General features: G+C 34.8%; 1 protein-coding gene across 1 annotated transcript; it reads right to left on the reverse strand.

The window, feature by feature from the left end:
- Window positions 1-9867: 9867 nt before the first annotated feature.
- On the reverse strand, window positions 9868-13853 carry LOC111987567 (dihydroceramide fatty acyl 2-hydroxylase FAH1). The gene is made up of 7 exons (XM_024019281.2): window positions 13597-13853; window positions 12913-12983; window positions 12539-12631; window positions 12165-12361; window positions 11906-12011; window positions 10538-10684; window positions 9868-10260 (listed from the first exon to the last, which is right to left on the reverse strand). Exons 2-7 carry the CDS (start codon window positions 12961-12963, stop codon window positions 10141-10143), a joined length of 714 nt encoding a protein of 237 aa, XP_023875049.2. The 5' UTR covers window positions 12964-12983; window positions 13597-13853; the 3' UTR covers window positions 9868-10140.
- Window positions 13854-16899: the final 3046 nt, after the last annotated feature.

The following is a 16899-nucleotide window of genomic DNA, read 5'->3' on the forward strand; positions in this document are numbered from 1 at the left end:
TTGATAGGTAATCTGCCACTCAAGCATCTCTATCTCTTGCAATTAGAAAAGGATTAGGATATCTCTCCTTTAAGTAGCCTCGTCATTCCACAAGTCATGCCAAAAAAAAATTAGAGCCAGCACCAAACATCATATGTGATAAAAGGCAAAAAGCTATCCCACCCTCTTTTAATATGCTTCCACAATCAAACATCATATTGTCCCCTAACCTCGCCCAAGAAGCAACTCCCCCAAATAATGCGTACTACAAATCTATCAACCTCCTCCACAATGCATTTTCTTTTAATACATATCACCACAACAATGCAACCATTAAAGATTGATTTGCAAATTAGCCTTTTCAAGAATTATTTTATGGGGTCCATGCGTGAAGTCAAATTGAAGTAAAAGTCGTGTGGTTTTAAAGGTTTAGGTACAAGCCTTTCAGGGTAAAACAATTTCTTATTTGGTTTTTATTTTAATAGTTATGGTTGAAATTGTGGTGAGGGAAAATCTGAAATTTGGTACTTTAGTTGAGTCTAGAATTTTCTAGGAGATCATAAGTATCTTAGGTTTTATTTTCTCAGTCCAAGACTCCAAGTTAGTCTTTTATTAGGTTTTAACTTTCTAGTCATATTAGATTCTCAATACTACTAGTGCAAGAAAGTGTCTATATATCTGTGCTCAATGTATTCAAAGGAGACGGAGTTGATTAATAAAAGTATGTGTTTTGAGCATAGAGGCATGTTTTCCTATGAGTGTTCTTTTCTCCCTTTCCCTTCTCTTTTTTACTTCTTTTCTTTATTATGATATTGTTCATAGGTCTTGTTCATACAATCCTTGAACACCATAAAAACCTTTCTTTTCCTAGCTCCTTACATGCCCAAATCACGCCCTTTCTTTTACCCATCAAACCCCTAAAATCCCACATACTTTCTTCTACAAATAGCCATCAAATAACTTATCAAACCACCTTTAATTTCCTATCACAACTTCATTACCCTTTCTTCCACAAATCTAAACCTTAAATCCACAAATTCTCTTAATCCTAAACCCATCATGACCACACATAAACAAATTCCTCAATTTGTCCTACGTCACACAGCCACTTCCCTAACAAAGTTTTATTGACAAGCATTAACATCTTAATCCCCAATCCTTCATGGCAAATCGGAGTGCAACAAAGATTCAGAAAATCCCAAATCTTTGTGGTTCTTTGTTGCCCCTCCTTTCATTTGAAAAATGGACAACGGTAAATTCCCCCCCCCCCCCCAATCCCCACCCAATGTACCAAGGTACATTTACGAGTCTAATGGGTTCCATGGGTTGGTCTACACACGTTTATTAAACGTAGTCGTTTAACTCGAATATAACAAAATCTGTTAAGCCTAATCAATAATGTGTAAGGAGGAGAGAGATATAAAAGGGAGGAAAAATGCATATTTAGTCCGTTTTAATAGTGTAAATTAGGTGGTTATGGAAACTAAGAAGAAATTTAGAGTAAAGTACATCCTCAAAACGCAAGTAGAATTATTAAAATCGGCTTACCACTTGTGGGTTAGTCTAATTTCCCCTTATTCAACAAATTTTTTATTTTTTTGTGGTGTATTATTAGTAAATAAAAAGTGATATTAGTTGTGTTCTAATGAGTTCAATAAGAATAATAAAAATATAAGTTTGCAGATCAAAGTTTTTAAAAATATTGAAAAAATTTGTGACTATAACCCACTCTTAAAAAAAAAAAAACCACTATTTCGGTATTTCTTTTTTTTTTTAAGGTTAATAGAAAAAAGGGAATAACATTTTTAAGGGATATATATATATATATATATATATTTTTTTTTTGAATTTTAAGGGATATTTTTTAGGCAAGATACAGGCAAATAGATAGGTGCACTCAAAAAAAAAAAAAAAAAAAACAGGTAAAAAAAGTCCAGATAAAAGTAACTTTGTAGAATGTGTATGTCTGCATGTGTTGTGTTAGTGGGTAGGAATTAGGATTTTTTTTGATAAACTAGGAATTAGGAATTTGATTTAATTAGTTGTCACTTTGGTTTGGGACTCCATGTAACGAAAAAACCCGAATGGAATACTGAGTACCGATCCTTCCATAACCAAACCATTCCATTCCAGTAGGTCTTTCTGATCGGGTACTTTTCTTCACTTGTTTCTAATTGAATTCCAAATCCCAAAAAACCAATTTCCCGATTGGCTTTGGATTTGGATTCCATTTTCATCTTCTCTCTCGTCCTTCTCTCTTCACACGCAAACAGTCAAGATCGTATCTCTATCTCTCTCTCTCTCTCTCTCTAGAAGAAAGAAGAAGAAGATGTTCAAGTTCCTGAAGGGGGTGTGGGTGGATCTGGCACGGGAATCAAAGATCTACCTTACAACATTGGCGAGCCTTATTCTCTGCTTGGGGCTCCTGGACTCACTTTCGTGGCACTTCCAAGGTTCTCTCTCTCTCTCTCTCTCTCTCTCTCTCTCTCTTATATGCTTTTAATTTTTTGTACTACTTTTGATCTGCCTAAGTTAATTGGTTTATTTTAGAGTTTTGATTTGATTTTGCGCGTCCCTGAAATGTAAAGATTCGCTTTTTTACTCTCTGTGATGTGTTGGTGAATAACTCTAGTGACTTTGAGTGTGTGTGTGTGTGAACTTGAAACCCCATGGATTTGTTTCAAAGTTTTCAATTTTAGAAGAATTCAGTAGAAGGAAGCCACAGCTGGGAATGAATTATTATTGGATCTTGTTAGATTGGCAATGCCCGAAAAGCTATTTTGATTGGGAAGTAAAAAAGTGTATGTCTTTTCAGTTTAATTTCTGATTGGTAAATTAGCCCGCACCCAGTGAGTTGTGAACCTATTGACCACCTTATAAGGGGAGGAGGCGCCAGAGCTCGTTGGCGTTTTTAGTTTATACTTGGTAAATCTTTAGTTAGTTTCCCCATTAAAGGCTTTCTATGGTATTGATAATGTAACTTGTTGTTATTCCATATCTTCGGATGTCCTTTTGCTTGCTTTCAAAATCAAGCTTATAAGCTAATGTAGATCTTTGGGTGAGGAGAGAGTAATTGTCTAAAATCACATGGAATGTTTCAAAAGAAGCATTTGAGCACACTATTTATTTAAGAATTTAACTGAACTAAACACTGAGGCTCTGCTGCTCTAGGCATTGCATGGCTTAGTAGTCTTTACTTCTTTTGATAAAAACACTTAGGCCCTGTTTGAGAATGTTTTTAGTTTTCTATTCTCAAAAACTAGTTTCAAGAGATGATAGCAAAAAACATTCTGGTTGCTCCTTCAATTCAAAAGCCTGATCAACCAAATTCATCATCAAATCAACTAAATCAAATAGAGCCCAAGATGTATGGCTAAGGGGGTGCGGAAATTGAAGAAATTGGGTTGCTCCGTCAACTATGATACAACTTATCAAAAAATTAAAATAAAATGGAGTCAATGTCTAGAAATATTGTTAGAAGCATCTGGGGGAACACCTTTGTAGATTGGGTTCATTTAGAACCTTTAGGAGCATCTGGTGGTATTTTGTTAATGTGGGATAGAAAGTTGTTGAAAAATTGAAGAGGCAGTGGGGGAGTATTCTTTACTTGTAAATTCCAAAACACGAAGATGACTTAAATTGGTTTACTCTGGAGTTTATGGTCCTATTATGATGGAAACATAAGGCAGCTTTGGGAGGAGTTAGCAGGATTGGATAGTTGGCGCAANTACACTCATCTATGCTACTACAAGGATGCTTATGTGGAGACATACAAGACACTCATATTTCCCATGTCTGGCCAGTTTGAGTGGATGTCAAGTGGCCAACTCAAGCTTGTTGCACCTATTATCTATAAGCCACCAAGCAAGCCACCCATGAAGAAAAAGAGAGACTCTGATGAGCCAAGAAACCCGTATAAAGTGTTTAGAGCAAACAAACCAGTGAGGTATGGAAGGTGTCAAAAGGAAGGGCACAATGCAAGGGGATATAAGGCCAATGTCACTGGTGAGACACCATGGGAGAGGAGGCAGAGATTGTAGAAAGGAAAATCTGTAAGTTTTTACAAAATTTTTTTATTCAAAGCAAAATGTCAATAACTGACACTGTAAAAACATGCTCATATATGGTTGCAAGGAAGTAGAAGGCCTTTTGCACGCAGACAATGATCCCAAGCCCTAGCATCATCTCAGCTCCTACCAACACATTAGCCTTACACTATGACCTCATCCTCATCCAATCAAGCAGCAGGGTCACAGCCACCAGCTCCACAACCATAAGCTCCATGGTCACAACCACCAGCTCTATGGTCACAGAACCCAAGTCAGTGGTACTCTTCAGACTTCAGGTACACAGTTAGAGGAGCTCCTTGATTCTCTTCAAGCCAACCAGCACCACACACCCTTGCAAAAACATGGGACAGTAGAGCACCATCATCACAGGTACTGTCGTGTTAGGTTTGATGTTTTATTCATAAAACTATGATACTAGTAGCTAGTATGTGAATTCTTATACTTTGTAGCCTACAAGACCACCTACTACCAGATGAGCTGCTTTGAGAGGAAGGGGTGATGTAGGTAGGACTCAAAAATGTAGAACAAGAGTTGGAAATGTCAACTGTGGTGGGAGAGGCAGGGGCAGTAAATGAAGACTAAGTCAAGACACTTTTGTGGCTATGTATTAGGCTTATGTAGTGTTAGGGTTATATGTTATTTGTAGACAGTGGCAAGATACTTTTTTGTATAGCTGTTCAAACACTTTTTGTATTTTTGTAAGTTTTGTAAACAATGGGCAGGTGCAATTGTTTTGATTGTTGTTTTATTGAATGTCTTATATTTACCAGTGGTTGATGAAAGACTATTTAATGCCACCTTACATATGTATACAATTTCCCAACTTAATGACAGGTGTTCAGAATTATTATTCTGGTTATTGCAGTTGCCCATATATGAGTTTGTTTATGTGTGCAGGTGTATGTATTGAATAGTAGGTTTGTGTGTGCATTTGTTGTCTTTTTTTGCAAGTTGACAGATAGTTGTCATGCACTTTAAACTTTAATCAATTCACTTTCAACACATTTATCCTCACACAATACACTTTATGCGCAACCCAACACAGCTCACAACATCCAACAAAAAACCAATACCAACAGCTCACAGCTCACAAGTAGCCAATTCACTTTAAACAAAACAAAAATACCAACATCATCTAACATAAAAAAACACTTTCTCTTAAAAAGGCTTGTATTATTAAGTGGTTTCAAGCCAACAACATCTACCATCTTACATAGTTCTCATTCTCAAAAAAACCTTACACAGTTCTATTACAATACAATTGGAAACCACCTTATATTACAACTCACCAGGCAGACTCAATCTCATCATTCCAACATTCTCACTTGAGCAAAACATGAAAATAACATAACCAACAAAAAAAAAAAAACTATGACAGAAATAGTGCAATTCTGCACTTTCTCTCTTGCTCTAAAGCTCTCACTATTATCTCTTTGGCTTGAACATAGGAAGCTCGAAACTTTCTCTCCCTCTCAATGGCTCTTGCAGCCCTGTCTTGAGCAATTTTTGCCATTTGGGTAGCTTCTGTTGTTGTCTGGGTAGCTGCTCTTTCCCTTTCATGTGCAAGTTATAGCTCACTCCGTAATAAATCTAGCTTTTGTTACACCAAATGGGCAACTTCATTCCCACGCATACAAGTGGGATTATCAAGTCATTTAAAGAAAGGGCACTTGGGACCAACCTGTTCATAAATTGAATTGAACACATCATATTCCAATCTCACGTGAATCAACTAGATTAAGTAAAAAACATACTTACCTTATATAGGCTACAACCTAGAAACCTTCTCCCAAAATTATCCACTGTCAGACTTGTTCTCAGCACACAAGTCTCATATGTACACATATGCCAACTTGAACCCGAGTAATTTCCACTCGAAGAAGACATCGATTATCAACCTCCTGTGAATCACAGCTACCATCAAAACTTTAAACCCCAAAACCCATATAAAGTAGAAATGTTGTACCTAGTGATGATCTATTTTCGAATATTCAATGCCTCAAGACAACCCAAAGTTATAATCTCACCCTCACATGAAAGCATGATCAGAAAAATCAAAACCCCAGCTCAATATAAGGGATTTTCATGTTTCTAGGGCTCATGAGGAAAAGAAGAGTGGGTTCGTGTTTTTGATCCGTGTTATGTTTTGATTTTGAATAAAAAGGTGTTTTTCTAACGACTGATAGTGAGGTGGGTAATGGATGGGTAACGAATTGAAGTTCAGGTAGGCAAAGTGTAAATGATTGAAACACAGCTAAGCAAAGTGAAAACGGGTCATACCATTGATGGGTTTACTGTAATTATCTCTTAAAAAAATTTATTTGTTTGATTTTTCATAGTTCAAATCAATTTGGTTTATGCTAAAATTTGTAATTTTTTTTTTTCACTTTGATAAAATCTAATAAATGGGTCAACGCGACAAACTTGTTTAATAAACATGCGGTGTTAGGGTTGAATCTTGACACGTTTAATAAACGTTAGTGTTAACCTATAGAGTCGAATATTCATGTGTCGACATGACACAAACCCAACGCGCGAACATGAATTGCTACCCCTAGTTATGGTTTTGGTTTTGCATGTAGGCAGTGTTTTTTGGTTGAGATTGTTTGCCTTGGTTCATGCTTGCTGAGTTTTGTATTCTAGATGTGTGCTTGTTTTGTTTGGTTGTATACCTAGGTATGAGCTTGAATATCAAAATGGGTTTGTTCTTGATTTTTACAAAATCCTAATGTTTTGATCTTCATTTATTTATTTTTTTAATAATTTTTTTTAACCGTGCAAAGTTGAGGTGGATTATAGAAATTTAACGGAGAAAATCTCAGGTAGGTAAAGTAACAAACTCCAAAACGCAAGTAGACATTATTAAAACCGACCTTACCACAGATGGGTTTAGTCTAATTTCTCCTTGGATTAAAAGGATTGAAGTAGCATTTTCTAGAACATAAAAAATAACCATTTAATATGTTTTAATTTTTTTTTTTGTGTGTGTGTGTGCTGAGAATATGTATTAAATTCTTTAAACTTAACAAAATAAGAACTAATAATCCCATGCTTGTTACATTGTAACCAATTTTGCATGGGTTTAGACTAGTGGTCCCATGCATACATATGGGAGTTTTGTATCTCTTACTATACTTTTTGTAATCTCTTTTTATCAACATTAATAAAATTCTATCTTTTAATAAAAAAAATATAAGAACTAATGTCATATAATGATGTTGAAATAGTAAAAAGAATAAGAATTTTTTAAAAATATAGTAAAAAGAAAAAAAAAACTATTTTTTTTAAGTAAACAGTAATACTTATTAGAACACACACGAAAATAGTAATACTAGTATTTTAAACCGGGTTTATAATACATTATATAATCAGAATACAACTACAAAAGGGTCCAACCTTTGTAGTTATAGATTGAGGTTATAAACAGCAGACACTTGGCATACACAACCAATTTGGGATAAATATCTCTATTTTTTTTTTAAGTAAACAGTAATACTTATTAGAACACACATAAAAATAGTAATACTAGTGTTTTAAATTAAGTTTATAATATATTACGTACAACTAAAATCCTTAATTCTACCCATATTTATTTGACATTAAATCATTAAGAGAAAAGAAAGGATAAGTCTGAACGCATATTTTTATTTTTATTTTTTTATAAACAAACACACACATAAAAGAGAGAGAAAAAGATTCTAATGCAAATGCAGATTATCAACTCTACTCAAAAGCCATGGTAAGTCTCAACGCATATTAAGTGGGTAAAAATGCTAATTAACTTTTGTCTATTTATTCAAAGCCCCTAGTTTTTTTTTTTTGGAAACGTTCAAAACCCTCAATTTAAATGAGTAATTATCTTGTAATTAATATTCTATTATTTAATATTTAAAAAAATTAACTCCATTTTAGGTTGTCTAATTACTTAATAATTAATCAAGTTTGAAGAAAGTTTCCATAGTCCCAAATTTGGCTAAGTGAATCCTAATGATTTGATATCTTATCAATTTCCTTTTGTGCACTTCTGCTACTAGATATATGTTAAATGCCAACTAAAATTTCGTATGGACAATGGACGCATAATTTATTTATGATGAAAATTACTAAAATTATTATCAATTACATCACAAGATGCTTACAAACTGGCATTTTTTTTTTATAATCACAAACTGGCATGCTAATGAATATAATTGATGTCATGCCAATAATATTATAAATAAATAAATTTATGAATGACTTTCTTTGTTCATGTTTTTTTTTTTTTTTGGGTGAAAATGTTTAAAAGTTTATTCATAATTTTTAAACTTACATAATAAAGGCAAAACTATGCTTTACATTCTTGGAATATAATACATGTTCTAATTTAATCCATAAAAATTTGCAAAGTTCAATTTTGGTCCTTGACAATTTAAAATGTCACCCATTATGTTCTTCCATCCATTTTCCTTAAATTTGTTGTCAAAACGGCTAACAAAATACATATTTGGGGTACAAAAATGTTAGAAACATTCACTCACGACACCATATACTACCCAAAGCTGGCGCCTTTGTTCATGCAACAATCCCATAAGACCCCAATTTAAAACTACAACAAATTTACTCTGCAGACTTATTTTAGAACCAATTTTGTATGGAAATATATATGTCAAAATGTCAAATTTTAAAGGAGTAGTTTTTACTTTTTAGAAGAGCATGGACCCATTTGGATAAGCTATTCGTAGTTTTGACTTTTTAGAAGGGTATGGGCCATTTGGATAGGCTATTCATAGTTTTTACTTTTTAGAAGAGTAAGGTAGAGCCTTAACGGGAGTTTTTAGCCAAAACATGATTTCGTAAACTGTTACTCCATAAAATCAGCAGGATTGCAATTTTTTAAATGGTAGATTTTCATGTTTTAGAAAACTCAGCTTCCCTCTGCTTTTTCAAAAACACACAATTTGCAATTTTAAGTTACCGCTAATTTTTCTACAAAAAACCTTATGTAAGTAAAGCTACCAATATTTGAAAACTCATTTTTGAGGGGAATATACATTTGAACCAAAAAAAGAAGAAAGAATAAAAATTTTCTTATGCGATGATATCTTATCTAATTTTAATATTTGAACTCAATTAACGAACCAAAAAAGCCTACAAACTAAAAGTGGTAAGAATCCGATTATATTATTCCTAACTTACCGGATCTATAACATAAGCCGAAGTGCCAGACACCCCTTAAAAAGCGTGTTGGTTTGGATACCTAGTGCAAATTAAGCGTTTGAGAGTGGATCAATCATTAATCTTTTGGTTTTCCACATACAAAATGGGCATTTTTCAAAGAAAGACTAAATTCAATTTGCATGCCACACTCACAATTTCCCTTGGAAAAATCTATTACCACTTGTAATCAAGAAAATAATGCCTATTCCAAAATTTGTATTTAAAAAAAAAAAAAAAAAAACTATTTTGAACAACAATTTAACAAAAATCAAATCCCAAAAAAGATAAGAATAAATAGGGCTAAAAAAAAAAAAATAATAATAATAATAACACCCCCCTCCATCCAAAACAATGGGGAAAAAAACTTAAAAGGGGAAAAACTAGGAAATACAAAATTCTTTTTTTTTTTTTTTCCGATGAACTAACAGATTTCCATCTAAAAAGATATCAGTACAACAATATATACTAGAAACAACTTACAACACATCTTGAATAACTTTTATAATTCTTCCCTTCAAAAAGTAGTAACCCACACAGATGAGAGCTGTATGCCACAGAAGCTACTGGAGAGACATAAAACGATCGAATGAACAAGCAATCTAGATTTTAGACAATTTGGGAAGATATGCAACAATAGGAGACTTTTTCCTTCTTAAACAAATATGACATAGATTCCATTTATACAGTACTTTTCCCCCTGTATGGAAGGAACACCCAAAAAACTGACTTGTCCACAACATGCAGGCATGCAGCTATCCAGGAAGGTATTTCTTGGATTGACATACTACATCAAATAAATAGACAGCAGATTAAAGAATATTTAGAGAGAAAAAATGTAAAAAACCCCAGAAGCTCGCTACTCGAAACCAATGAACAGATGCTTCATTGAGATGAATTATCTACTTTTCGCAGCAGCTTTCATTGTGGGAAGTGTTCCGAACACCTTGTCCCAGAATGATGATGTGATCCCAAAGCCTTTGTCCTGGATTCTGAAATGATGGTTCAAGTGGTATTTCTGCAAAACACAAGCAAACAAAGCCTTAATGTTGGCTCCAACCAGATTGATTTGATAACCTGCCCTTCAATAAATCGATATGCCTTTTCTGATAATGTGATTACATATCTAATAATGACAGGTTAATGATCTCCTAGGATTCCAAAATTTCAAATTCTTTTAGACACCTGAAAAGATATACTTTAATTCTACAAATAACTTCTTCATTGAAAGATCTAGGGGGAATCTAATGAGGGAGAGGCAAGTTATAGACTACCACTTGCCGCCCCGCTCTTACCTTGAGATCTTTAGGCACTTTGCTTGTTGGTTGACCATGGTGGACGTAGTAATGGGTGCAATCATATATCACATAACCCAGTAAACCACCTCCAAACAAAGCAGGAGTAGTTGTAGGAGTAGACATGAGTTTGACCAAGTTCCAGAACTGGCAGCAATGGAAAGTAACAGTTGGAATCAGCAGACAAGAACTTTATACAATACATCAAATATGTGAAATTATGACAAAAACTTATCAGAAGTCTAAATGTGAACTACCTGGAACTTCATTTTGCACTCCAGAGATTAATTAAATATATACAAAGTCAGTAACAATATACAAAGGAATAGTACACAAGTTTGTCTCGCCTTTTCTCATATAAAAGGATACTACAAACACATGTAAATACACGTAGTAAGTAACAATATTTTAGTCCAGACCCACCCATAAAATTTCTGTTCAATCATGATGGTGTTCATACATCGAAATTTCTTAATTTGTAGAATCCTGAATCTTCACCTATCTCAGGCTACAAGTGCCCATAAAAACATGTGCCACTGGTTAAAATACATTCACATGGAATTGGTTAGAAGGTCAGTATGTAAACGTGGGAATACAGTACATGGATTTGGAACTAGAATTGAATTGGTTGCTATAGAATGTTTAAGTGGAAGACCAATATTTCAAGAAAAAAAGATCCAGTTAATTAAGTCTAAGGCAAGTCAATGAGCTCCAGCTCATATGGCATGTCCTCTCCTTGTAAGAGAAAAGTGTAGGGTGAGATCGTGGATTCAATGCCCACTGGGTGTGTGTGTATAGCTCACCAATCAAAGAAAAACTAAGTCCAAGGCAAACTATATTAAGGCACATAGTATACATGCAAGTTGTTCTTTCTGTCAATCAGAAAATATTAAGTCAAATGCTTCAAAATTTAATACATAATTAATTTTCTATTTCAATAACTAAAAAAGCAGCTCTTATTACCTATAAAAAAAATAACTAAAAAGGCAACTCCTTGAATTCTTATAAAAGGATATTGGATAAGGCAGAATAGACATACTGGAAATAAAAGGATAGCTGTTGCAGCCGGTGGGAAAACAAGTCTCAAGCCATCCATTGGGTGCTTGTGATGGCAGCCATGAAGAAGATAATGAATGGTGTTTCCCCTAAATAAAATTTAAAACAAACTTAGTGCGAGCAAATTTTGGTAACAGTCAACTAAACTCTGTATAGATGCTAGAAAATCATACAAAATTTTAAATGTCTACATGAACACACATTATTTCAATAACTAAAAAAGCAGCTCTTATTACCTATAAAAAAAATAACTAAAAAGGCAACTCCTTGAATTCTTATAAAAGGATATTGGATAAGGCAGAATAGACATACTGGAAATAAAAGGATAGCTGTTGCAGCCGGTGGGAAAACAAGTCTCAAGCCATCCATTGGGTGCTTGTGATGGCAGCCATGAAGAAGATAATGAATGGTGTTTCCCCTAAATAAAATTTAAAACAAACTTAGTGCGAGCAAATTTTGGTAACAGTCAACTAAACTCTGTATAGATGCTAGAAAATCATACAAAATTTTAAATGTCTACATGAACACACATATGAGAGAGAGAGAGAGAGAGATCAAAATAATAACTAACCAATAGCTCTTTGTATCGATGTGAAAAAGGAATCGATGCAATGTGTACTCGATAAGTGTCCACAGAAAAATTCCACAGACCACCAGGAAAGCTATAAGAGGAAGTGATACGCCCATTTGAATAGACTTGGAGATGGCCCAGCATACAACTGGCAGCCAAATGACTGGAATTGCCCACCAAACAGTGCGGGTCAAGAACTGTTTCAAGTAGTAATGAGTCAAATTTGCTGCTGTATCTAATCTCCAAAAAAGAAAAATTAAACTACTAATTATACAAGTGCATAAACATATGCATTCTTACAACTAAATATATGCATGTTGTAACCTATGACCTAATAAAAATAAGGTTTCTCTGTGCAAACAAAGAGATTGTACCTCCCAAAAATCACTCTCAAAAAATCGAGGGCCTTCCTTGCTAACAATAGGTTGGTGAACCCACTCCTGATAAGATTCACCAAGATAGCCGACCTGTGAAAGATTGTTTTAAGTTAACATGCATACCAAAACCATTAGCATAACAACAACATTTATGTAAATTCAAATTAAAATGTGGATTGACATGCTTTCGCCAATGAATTTAAAAGTTCCAATAATTGGTTGAGAATATAAAAAGCGGTTAACTTCTTGCAATATAAATGTAAATTCCTTGCAAGAAAAAAGCTTCAACCCAGGAAACATTAGCATAATTTGGTTAGGTGAATACCATTACTATAGATTTTAGGAGAGACTTTATGGAAATGTAACAGTACCTGGTAGACAAGGGGCTTATTCAAATCGACCGTAAACTCCTGCGCAACCATGTTGGCAGCTTACAATGTAGCTGCAGAGAAATCAACAGAATGAATGAATCAGCTAAGAATTAAACTGAACAAACCCCCTTTCTGTTATAAAGAAGCATGACATGACATAAAAAGAGGCTCAATTTTGAAACTTTAATCATTAACTAGTTTATCCCAATTTTAAGCTAAACGAACTCTTTCCCTTTCAAATCATGAAAAAGAGATCTTAAGTCAGATATGTCTGACAACAAAGAATTCCTCTTCATAAGGATATCACAATCAACCTAGGACTAGGATCTTCCTTTGGAGAAACATCAGAATAAACCAAAACACACACAGAGGATTAAAATAATATTTTATTCTTTTTCTTTCCCTTATCCTAATTTTCTTGGAAACCAAACACAAACTTGATAAAGATTTCAGCTTTGGAAGCAAGCATATAAAGAAGCAGCAGTGAATGTTCATTACAGTCAAGAAAACAATGAATATAAACCAAGAATGTATCTACTTTAAAAACCCACATCCAAAAACAAATCAACCCAGAAAAAAAAAAATAATTGTCAAGAAAATCAAACAACACAAAAAACCCAGATCTACAAATGATTCTATAGAAACCCCAGATGAGAAAAAAGAGGAGAATAGAATAGAACAAACCCGAGACACAATGCGGGTCGGATCCGAATCCAAAAGAACAAGACCAACACCACCACCACCAAGAGCACTTGGTCGTGGGGATTTTTTTTTTTTTTTGGGTGTGTTGCTGTAAATAGCAACGAGGATTCTCAACTGTGCTGAGTGGCAATTGAGAAAGGACCTTCTTTTTCTTTTTCTTTTTGGTGTGTGTGTATATTTATTTATGTGTGTTCGTGAGGCAGAGTGAGTGGGTTTTCAATTTTTGGGTGATAAGTGTATGGTGTTTTTTTTTTGTGCTGTGTTGTTTTAGGAAAGAAGGGTTGGAAAAATCTGGGCCGTTGATTTAACATGTGAGAAGCATCCTAGGTCACTATCAATCTTCAAGATTCTTCTCCCACGTTGGAATAATGGAATCTAACAGTTGCCAGTCTGGCTCTTCTCAGATTACAGCGCAGCTGTTTCCTGGATTTTTTATTTTTATTTTTTAAGTAAATGGTTTGAGTGATTGAGATTGGGCGAGAAAATAGAGTAAGAGCTATTTTGTAACGGTGTTTTAGTAATGTTATTTGTAATTTTTAAAAATATTTATTGTTAAAAAGTATGTAAAAATATGTATAATATTATTTAAAAATTAAAAATATATATTTAAATACATGTATTAAATAAGTTCTAAATTTTTAAATTTTTAATAAATTTCATTTTATTACATAAAAATGTTATGTGAATAACATTTTTATAATAGACCCTACGTGTTACGTTATTACTTCTGGTTGATAAGCAATATTAAAACTAGTAACGGTCCGCAATCTAAGATCTACAGTGAAAATGTCGTAGTCGTAACCCACTCTATTGAATTTTGTTAGAGGACCCTTAACCGTTAAGTTTTCATACTTCAACATCCAGTCAGCGCCAACAGATAATGCTAAACAACCTTTCTCTAAATACCGTTGGTTTGAATGGGAAATCAGGATGACCAAGACCAATAAATATTGCCTCTAGTTTTCTATTCCCTCAAAATGATTATTTGTAACCTTCCATTGTCACAAACTCAGAATATTCCCCAACTGTGTATTGTTTTCTATTCTAAGCACATCAAGTTATTATCGAAAATAGAAAGGATTTTTAAAGGTGGTTTCAAAACTTTGATTATAATTTTCAAGCTCAAAACATAATAGATCTTATGAGATTTTAAAAACTACTAAACCAATCCCTTAAAACTTGTTATCTTCAATTTTAAAAACCGCTTTTGTTTAAGTTTTTTTTACTTTCTTTCTTAGACTAGCCCACCAAGTGATAAGAAGAGACATTTGTGTGTTTTTTTTTTTGCTGTGAAGACCTGTCATTTTTATTTTTTTTATTATCAACCTGCCAATAAAATTAGCTACAAAATTAAATTAATATTCATATGACAATTTATTATAGGTGGTCCATATTTGCTAAATTCAAAAGTCATTTTACTCATTGAGCAACCACATTAGTTTGTGCATAAGATTCCATCTATTTTACATTTAAAACTTACTTTTTCTATTTTAAACCCTCACTTTTATAAAACATACACATCAATTTATCTATTTTACAAAATATTTCAATAAAATATTCATTCTTTTCAAATATTTTATTATTTCTCTCAACTACCAATACACTCTCTCTCTCTCTCTCTCTCTCTGTCTGTCTCTCTACCCATTATTTCTGATTTGTTGCCCTCTCTCTATACCCATCTCTACCCATTTCTCTTATCCTCTAGAACCTTCTCTCAGCTCTAACCCCTGAAGCTTTCTCAGCCCTCTCTATAATCTTTGAATCTTTCATGGCCGAATCTCAAGCTTCCACCGTCTCCGATCCTCATCAACACCGTGACACCCACCCACAGACTACCACCATCTCCGATCATTAAAGGAAACGGAGCTTCCAAGCTCCACCGTGACACCCACCCAAAGACTGCCACCATCTTCGATCCTTAAAGGAAACGAAGCTTCCAAGCTCCACTGTGACACCCACCCACAAACTTCCTTCATCTTCGAACCTTAAAGGAAACAAAGCTTCCAAGCGCCACTGTGACACCCACAGATTGCCACCAATACTCTTTACTCTCAAACCACTCTCCGATCTACAAGCCTTGAACGACGCGTGAACCACAAGAAGTCAAGAACCGAGACCATGGTGGTGCGTGAACCACAAGAAGTCAAGCACCGATCGTTCTAGTCAATTACCGATCGTTCTCTCTGTTGGTTTGTCTGTGTGGGTTTGTTTGTGTATGGGTGTGTTTATGTGTTAATTTGTCTATGTGGATGTGTTTGTGTGTGTGTGTGTGTGTTTGTGTGCATCTGAGGAAAAAGAAGATGAGGAGAGGAAAGTCACTGAGTTCGTTGTGCATGGAGAAGAGAGAAAAAAAAATGTGCGAACGGAAATTAATAAAATAATAAATACATATGCTACAGTAACCGTGCATATATGCACAGTTACTGTAGCAATTGTACATAAATGCACAATTATGCACAAGCTAGTGTGGGTTTTTTTTGCTCAAATTGTGTAAAATTAGCTACTTTTTCCATTTTGCACAATTATGCCCAAGCTGATGTGGTTGCTCCACATCATGTGACAACCTTCAAAAGTTCTTTCTTCTTCTATTTTTTTTTAAGAGAAATGACATGTTCACAACATTTTCACAATATTTTTACAACAAATCTTAAGTGACAGGTTGTTACTGATTGTTATTGTGGGGCCAAAAAGTCAGGCAGCCTCGGCCCACTTCAAACCAGGCCCAAGCGCCCATGCCGAGGATGCATGTAGGGTCCGAGGACAAAGGTAAGAAGTCCAGTCCCCAAGGAACTAGTCCGAGGACGACTCCGTCCTCGGACACTCGAGACCATAGAAGTACTCAAGCACTACACCATCCAGGGGGGTCTTCTTGAACATCCGAGGAGGAAAGAGCAAGTGCCACACGCCAACAATGGGAGCACGGCAGTGGAGCAAGTCTAAGACGAGTTGTCACCTCCACATTAAATGCCCACAACTAACGTCTTGGCCGCATTAATGAGGAGGGGATTATAGAACAATGTTGCCTTGATTGCCGCAACCCACAGGAAGAATGGGAAAGTGGCTGATGGGACAAGTACTCAAGTAGTGGCCTGGTTGCGCAACAAATGTAGGGCCAGGATCAATGGGGAAAGGAGTATATAATGTAAGGGACCCCTCTTGAAGAAGGGAGAAAAAAGAAAAAAGAAGAAAATGAGAAAGAAAGGAGACGGGCAATGATAACCAACCGCGAAGGAAGTCATAAGAACTGCAAGCTCCCAAGAGAAAGGCCGAGGAGCATCATTATTC

The sequence above is a fragment of the Quercus suber genome, unplaced genomic scaffold, assembly GCF_002906115.3.
Source record: "Quercus suber isolate HL8 unplaced genomic scaffold, Cork oak 2.0 scaffold_514, whole genome shotgun sequence".
In the NCBI taxonomy this organism is placed as follows: domain Eukaryota; kingdom Viridiplantae; phylum Streptophyta; class Magnoliopsida; order Fagales; family Fagaceae; genus Quercus; species Quercus suber.